Source organism: Cetorhinus maximus, chromosome 24 (assembly GCF_964194155.1).
Source record: "Cetorhinus maximus chromosome 24, sCetMax3.hap1.1, whole genome shotgun sequence".
Lineage (NCBI taxonomy): Eukaryota > Metazoa > Chordata > Chondrichthyes > Lamniformes > Cetorhinidae > Cetorhinus > Cetorhinus maximus.
The window spans coordinates 18,502,417-18,510,970 of record NC_135902.1 but is presented as its reverse complement, the minus strand read 5'-3'; the positions used below and the strand labels follow the sequence as shown (position 1 = coordinate 18,510,970).

Below are 8,554 nucleotides of genomic sequence, written 5' to 3'. Positions count from 1 at the left end.
TCTGCTTTTCTATTAAGTGAATAACCTCACACTTACCCACATTATACTCTATTTGCCACCTTGTTGCCCACTCACCTAACCTGTCTAATCTCTTTGCAGCCTCTTTGTGTGCTCCTCACAGCTTGCATTCCTTCCCAGCTTTGTATTGTCAGCAATCTTAAATACATTACTCTCGGTCTCTCTATCTAGGACATCAATGTGGATTGTAAATAACTGAGGCCCCAGCACTGACCCTTGCAGCATTCTTTTGGTCACAGCTTGCCAATTTGAAAATGCCTGGTTTATCCCAATTCTTTGCTTCCCATCTGTCAATCAAACCCCCATCCAATAAAAAATGTCCACATGTATCTACAATTTATGTTTTATCTGCCAGTGCCATGGACCTGAACATTGTTAAATGTAGCAAAGTTATGTAACCAGAAACGGAAGCTGTGTCAGCTTTGGCACAGTTACTCAGTCTATGCCTACACATAACAAACCTCCGGGTGCAGAGCTAGCAATGCTGTCTCCTAATAATCAAATGCAGCTGAATGGTGAGCTCCATTTGAAGTCAATTATCAATGACAGTTAATATGTATATAAACATGCAATGTAATCTGGTTTATTCTAAAGTACACCCTTGATATTACTCAAATTCAGTTGGGATGTTCTCAGTCAGTTAACTGGCCTTGGCCCATTCCCTGCACCATTGTACTGAGATAGCTAATTTAGCCTTCAGCTTCTGCTGAAATATTTTGCTGACATTGGATCGTTCCTCCCCAGCCCACCGTCTCAAAGCCTGGCCTCTTCCACCATCTTCCCCACCAACTGAGACGTGTTTGTCAGCCTGGCTGCCCTGTCGCTGTGGCAGGAAAGTGTAATTACACCAGCTCAAATTTGCACAGGCAAGTCCCATGGTAGGTATGGACATAAGAGTTTGCAATGAAAATATAAAACAAGAACAGAAGGCATGACTTTAAAAGGGGGGCTGAATTATGTCCATAAACCATCATCCATTTGTCGCCCCTTTGCCTGAAGAATGTACTTGGTATTGATTCCCTGTATGCATCTTATGAGAGATCAGCTAGTCATCTTCAAATATTAGCCAAAAATAATTTATCTTTAATTCACTATTTTACATTTGTCATATCAAATGGATAAACTTAAAATTTGCTCATGTTTGTCTAAAGGCAGTATATGATTAATAAAGATATACATTTATATACTGCTCTCAAAATTAATTCAGAATTTCATGTGCAATGAATAAATTGGAAGTGTAGTGACTTGTTATGGAGGGGAACATAGTCATTGTGCACACAGCAAGAATTCAAACAACTGAGCATTGATTTTCTTCAGTGTTGAGTGTAGGAGGGAAAGTTAGCCAGGGTGCCTGAAAAACACTATCCTGTTATTTGAATAGTGTCATGATCTATACCACTTACTGGAGCAGACAAGGCAACACCCATTGATGATGTGCACTCTCCATACTGGCATGATTAAGTGCTCATGTACTGGAGTGGGGTTTGAACCCCCTAATTATCTGAGCCAGACTAGTGACTCAACAAACTGAGCTAACCTGGCAATTAAAATTAGGATTTGAGAAAGTCTGACTCCTTCACTCAAACCTATTATACATCCTTTTCTCATCTTTCCCTCCCCCATACAGAAGTCCTGAATTAAAACTGAATGTATTCCTATTTTTGAAGAGTGAGCTTGTCCAAAGAGTTAAAGGTGTTGTACAGCAGCAGGAAGGTACCCTTCAGCTGCAGAAAAACTCCTCACCAGAGTGCTGCGTATGCTAAATTTATCGATGGCTCCATTATGCTAGGTAGCTGGTAAGGAGCCTATCACGTACGTGACCAGGAGCAGCACGAAATGTTGACGCCTGCTTCTGTGTTTGTGATCCCAGAGCTATCTCTGCCTGGCAGTTCTGGCTGAGCGCACGAGAAAGCTGCCTTATCAGTGTCTTTATATCTGCAACCTACAGTGGACCTGATGCTTTTCAAAGATCTAAAATCAGCTGCAACAAAGCCCCAGAGGTGGACTAAGATGCAAGTGAGTGTTGAATTAGGTTGTATTTAGCAGGACCAGACTCGCAAATCCTCATAATGGGACAGTATATTTCCTTGCAGCATGAAGCATTGCCTTGACCTTTTTTGAGAATTAAGATGGACATAGTGATTCAGAGATGTCAGTGGAAATGTTTTTCCCCATTGCTTTAAGCTGTTTTGGAATATCGTCAAGGCATGTTTGTGCTGTTTATGTATAAACAGGGTGACAAGAATGATGCAGTTATGGTCAGGAATATGCTGTTTGCTCCTGTACAATTAGAGAGATTGTTCAGAAATGACTTTGCATGTTACCTTATGTTAAGATATTAGAAGAAGCATATTTTAATGGATATTGCCCTCACTAAAAAGTAATTAGACAATGCTTTTGGTAAACATTAGATAGAAGCAGCTTGTATGAGAAGATATTGTATTACTAGCAGGTGAAATTAAATTTTATACTGAGCATTATTCCCCTCCCTGTTATGTTTCCCAGTAAAAGGCAGTCAAATATGAACAGCCCCGTGCAGTTTTTTTTTAAACTATATTGAGTACCTAATGCTTTGTAGCAGCAGAGCTTAATCCTAGTCCTAATGATTCCTGTACTATGGATGTTGGTTATTTAGGTGGGGGAAGATCATTCACAGAGTGACAATTGAGAGGGATCTTTCATTAAGTTCTGAAACCCACTGTAGCAATTTGACTAGTTAGTTTAGTGATTAATAGGACTGCCTTTGCTTTTTTAAAAGCAAAATACTACAGATGCTGGAAATCTGAAATTTAAAAAAAAGGCGCTGGAAAAACTCAGCAGGTCTAGCAGCTTCTGTGGAGAGAGAAAGAGTTAACATTTCGAGTCCGATATGAAGAATCGTATTCAATTTTGTTTCTCTCTCCACTGATGCTGCTGAGTATTTCTAGCACTTTGTTTTAATTTCTGCCTTTGCTTCTAATGTTTTTAAAAAAGCCATCAATTTGATGTAATTACTCAAGTGATAGAATATTTATGATTACACAAATCATTTTCCACCCTTCATGCACCCTTTCATGTAAAAAGCGTTGTGATACTGTTATTCCAGTAAACAGATAATGTTGGCACTACCAGCACGCTAAATGGGATGGATTCTGAACTGATCAAGTAACTCAAAAATGGGCATCCAAGAGGTGCTGTGGCCCAATAATATTCAATCAAAACCTGTAGCCTCATGGCCTGGCATATCCCTCACACTACCATTACCATCAAGCCAGAGGATCAACCCTGGTTCAATAAGGAGTGTAGAAGAGCTTGCCAGGAGCAAGCCCAGGCATACCTAAAAATGAGGTTCCAACCTGGTGAAGTTACAACACAGGACTGCTTGCATGTTAAACAGTGGAAGTGGCATGCAGTAAAGAGAGCCAGGTGATCCCATAACCAACAGATGAGATGTGCAATCCTGCCACATCAGTTGCGAATGGTGGTGGACAAATGAACACCTAATGGGAGGAGGAGGCATCCTCATTGATGGCAGTGCCCAGCACTCAAGCAAGTGGAAAGGTGGAAGTGTTTGCAACCTTCAGCTAGAAATGCCAAAGAAATGACCCATCTCAATGTCCTGCTGAGATTGCTGTCATCACAGAAGCCAGACTTCAGTCAGTTTGATTCACACTCATAATATCAAGAAATGGCGGAGCACACAGAATTCAACAAATGTGATGGGCCATACAATGTCCCACCTGTAGTGCTGAAGGTTTGTGCTCCAGAATGAGCCATGTCCCTAGCCACAGTGTTCCTGTACAGCTACAAAACTGGCATCTGACAACAATGTGAAAAATTGCCGAGATATGACTTAGAACAAAGAAAAGTGCAGCACAGGAACAGGCCCTTCGGCCCTCCAAGCCTGCGCCAATCATATTGCCCATCAGCTAAAACATTTTTCACTTCCGGGGTCCGTATCCCTCTATTCCCATCCTATTCACGTATTTGTCAAGCTGACTTGAGCAAAAAAAGTAGGTAAAACCTAATCCGGCCAGTTACTGCCCCATCAGTATACTCTCAAACATCACAAAATAATGCAAGTTGTTGCCAGTGCTACTCACTCACCAATTAGCTGATTGATGTTCTGTGGGCCTTGCCAGAATTACTGAGCTCCAGACCTAATTTCGGCCCTGGTCGAAACATGGACAAAGAGCTAAATGCTAGAGGTGTGAGGTGAGAGTGACTGCCCTTGAAGATTGTTGGACCTTGTGCACTGCGCTGAAGAGCTGCTGCAGTGAGGCCTTGGGGCTGAGATGATAGACCAATAACCACAACCATCTTCCTTTATGCTAGGTATGATTCCAGCCAGTGGAGAGATTTTCAGTGATTGTCCTTGACATCAAGGCAGCATTTAACTGAGCAGCATCAAAGAGTCCTAAAGAAACTTGAGGTAAATTGGGGGGAAAGCTCTCCACTGGTTGGAATTATACCTAGTGCAAAGGAAGGTGGTTGTCAAAGGTCAATCATCTCAACCCCAGGGCCTGGCTGCAGGAGTTCTTCAGAGTAGTGTACTAGGCCCAACCACTTCAGGTGCTTAATTCATTACCTTCCCTCCATCGAGTCAGAAGTGTGGATGTTTGCTGCTGATTGTGCAATGTTCCATTCCATTCACAACTCCTTGGATAATGAAGCAGTAAGTACCTGTATGCAGCAAGACCTGAACAACAATTAGGCTTGGTCTGAAAAGTGGAATGTAACATAATGCCACACCGGTACAAGGCAATGACCATCTCCAATAAGAGGCAGAGTAACCATCTTCACTTGACATTCAACGGCACTATCATTGTCAAATCACCCACCATTGACATCTTGGGGGTCAATGTTGACCAGAAGCTTTTGACTATCTATGAGACAAGTCGAAGTGTGCTGGAATATTCTCCGCTTGCTTGAAGGAGTGCTGCTCCAAGAACACTTTAAGCTCGATATCATCCAGGACACAGCAGGCCGCTTGAATGGCATCCTATCCATCACTTTAAATGTTCACTCCCTCCACCACTATCGCACTGTGTGCCATGTGCAATATGTGTACTGCAGTTACTCACCAGGGCTCCTTCAAGAGCACCACCCAAGCCCACAACCTCTACAACCTAGAAGAACAAGAACAGCATGGGAACACCATCACCTGCAGGCTTCCCTCTTGAATCACACCACGCTGACTTGGAAATATATTGTCAACCCTTCATTGTTACTGAGTGAAAATTCCCAACTTAATGCCACACAGACTGCAGAAGGCAGACCACCACCACCTCGAGGGCAATTAGAAATGGGCAATAAATGCTCATATTCCATGAATGAACACAAAGGAAGAAAATGAACGTTTAGTTTAAGTTCGTCATGAATGTGTTTGCCATGGATGAAGCTGTCTAAATTCTTGCAGATTGGTTAATTGGGATGGATCTGTTGTATTGGTATCCTTCGTGGTGGGAAAATTAGTGGAAAAATTGAGGAAAGTTCAAATCATTTAGAAAAGCATGGATTAATTAAGGACAGTCAGCATGGATTAATTAAGGATAGTCAGCATGGATTTGTTAAGGAAAGATAATGCCTGATTAACTTGATGTAACAAGGGCCGATGAGGGTAGCAAGGCTTTTGACAAGGTCCCACATGGCAGACTGGTCAGAAAAGCAAAAATTCATGGGATCTAAGGGCAAGTAGCAAATTGGATTGGAAATTGGGTCAATGGCAGGAAGCAAAGATCATGGTTGATGTGGTTTTTTGTGACTGGAAGGCCGTTTTATTGGAGTTCTGCAAGGCTCAGTATTGGGACCCTTGTTTTTTGTGGCGTATATATATCTCAATCATTTAGACTTAAATGTAGAGAGAGTGACTTTAGTTTGCAGATGACACAAAATTGGTTAAATGGTTGATAGTGAGGAAGAAAGCTATAGACTGCGGGAAGAACCCTGGCGAGGTTTGAGGTAATGCGTCTGGGAAAGGCAAACAAAGCGAAGGAATGCACAATAAATGGCATGATACTGAGAAGTGTAGAGGAACACTTGTCTACAGACCTCTGAAGGTAGCAGGACAGGTAGATGAGGAAGCTAAGAAGGCGCACAGGATTCTTAAATTAGCTGAAGCATTGACTATAAGATGAGGGAGGTTATGCTAGAATTGAATTAAATGCTAGTTAGGCCACAGCTAGAAAACTGCACAATTCTGGTCACCACATTACAGAAAGCATGTGATAGTGTTAGAGAGGGTACAGGGAAGATTTATGGGACTGTTGCCAGGAATGGAGACTTCTAGCTATGAGGAACGATTGTAAAAACTGAGGTTTTCTTTGGAGCAATGGAGGTGTGAGGAATTTAAATTGAGATGTTTGAAATTTTGAGGGGCCTAGATAGGTTCTTCCTATCCACACTATTTCTCTTAGCAGAGGTTTACAACCAGAGGCATACATAACGGGAAGCTGGGGAGAAATCTTTTTCACCAAGAGGGCAGTGAAGGTCTGGAACTCTCTGCCTGAAAGGGTACGAGAGGCAGAAACCCTCATTGTATTTTTAAAATACCTGGATATGCAGCTGTAACCCACAGGGTTACAGACCAAGAGCTGGAAGGTGAGATTTGGCTGGATAGCTCTTTTTGGTACAGACTAGATGGCCATAAATTTTCTGTTTTTATGTTTTCTGTGGTTCACTGGTTAAATAACTTCATCTTCACTGCGCCAAGTTCAGTGTCCAAAAACAATTGTATAATATGCGGTACTATGTTGCTTTACAGAAAACCCTGATGATTTTAGTACCAGTCATTTATCTCTTGCTTTTATTATCCTTTCATTTATGTCATGCCAGCTCTAGCATGCTGCGTTTCTGCTGCATTGTGTACAAATAAGATCAAGTGCATTATAAAGAACAACCAGATCTATTGATGGTTTAGTGTTAAACATATTCCCTTCTGTCCATCTGAGCTTCAGAGGCAGGCGGTGCCTGAGGAACCATCCCCAACATGATGAGTTAGTACCTTCAGGAGAGTTTGTATTGCTTTCTTCGTCAGTGTCCTGTTGTTGTAAAACAGTTCAATGAATGGGATAAATGCCACAGCTAAAAGGGCAGAGCAATGATGAAAGGTTAGCTTCCTTGTGACCTGTGTCTCCTGCAGTTTAAACATAAAGACAATACAAGGAAAAAGCAAGATTGGGCAAAATCTTTATTGTTAGTGTCCTGAGTAAAACGCGAAGAACAGCGAACTTAGGGTTGTCAAAAGGGCAGCATGTGTTCCTTCTGCAGGATTCCTATTAGATTTTGAAATGCATCAAAATAATCTCATGGAAAACTGAGTGGGTAGGGCAACTGGATCAATAGTCTACTGTCTGAGATGTTATTATGCAAGCTGTGGTCTCCCAGCTTCCTAATATTAGAACCTCTTGATTCATTTAGTGCCTTATTATTCACTACCAGCTGCCTTTTACCATTTACTATCCTATTAAAAAATCTTGCACTGCCTTACACACTTTTTTTTCCAGTCGTATTTTTTGTCCTAATTTTGTCATCTGTAAAAATTCACATTTTAAATGGGCGCTGCTCATGTAAACTTGTCGCACTGTAATTCCACAATCTGACTGACAGGTGGGTGCTATCTTTCCCCATTATTTGCTCAAAATGGTCTTGAATGTTTTGCATCTGCGACTGCTCTGGTGAACTATCTAGTGATCCTTGGTGGTAGGTGTCTGGGTATCGAGTGCAACAGGATAGTGCTGGGCTGTGATGCTCATAGTGATTGAATAGTCAGTGCTCGCTAACTAGGGGTGAGCACAGAGAATAAGGAAGGAGGGGTGAGAACTTTGACGTAGAATTGATCTTTTGGAGCTTAGAAGATGATCATTGAGAAATCTGTCTTTGTAATTTGACAGATTTTATATTTTGATTTTTTTATCTCTTAAGCTATAATAAAGGCAAAACAAGGGGTATTTTGTTGAAATTGTAATATTTTTGAAACGGTAACCAAATGTTTACAGTCTGGAGATAGCATGACAATATTTGGCTAAAGTTTCTTCCCCTCCCTTGAAACTGTGGCTGAAGGAATGTAAAGAAGTTTCACATCTCTGCACTGTTGTTAGTAAATTCTCACACATTGAAGCTGCGTTTTCATTTTCGTCGAGGTAAAACGGTAGGCAACAGAGCTCATCACATATTAAGGGCATTTGTCTATAATTTAAAGTTAGTTATCCTGCTCTTGATCACATCACTGAGGAGGCCATGCTAGACCATGTGTCTGACTGATGGCCCTAAAATAATCCGTACCACTATTTGAAGAGCATAGTTCCCCTGGTGTCCTGATTGAATTCCTCCCTCAAACCAACATCAGCAGCACAGATCAATTGGTCATTTATCAGATGTGATTGAGAAATATATAAACACAAGTCCTTTCTTCTGCCCAGCCATCAATGGAGTTCATCCCCGCTGGTGTTTGCAACGCTGAGGTATAGGACATGTAGACAGTTTGACTAGTCTATGGTGAAGCTGTGGCTCAGAAGAATGTGGTACCTGCTGCTCATCATTGTTCTGCTTTCTGACT

General features: G+C 41.6%; 1 protein-coding gene across 2 annotated transcripts in view; it reads left to right on the top strand.

Moving 5' to 3' along the window:
• The first annotated feature begins 1,891 nt into the window (after window positions 1-1,891).
• The window catches only part of tmem94 (transmembrane protein 94), a 105,129-nt gene continuing 98,466 nt past the window's right edge, over window positions 1,892-8,554 (top strand). For both annotated transcript variants that reach the window (XM_078570786.1, XM_078570787.1), the window contains exon 1: window positions 1,892-2,034. In XM_078570786.1, the coding sequence (XP_078426912.1) occupies window positions 1,975-2,034 (60 nt within the window). In that variant the 5' untranslated portion in view covers window positions 1,892-1,974. The remainder of the gene's footprint in view (window positions 2,035-8,554) is intronic.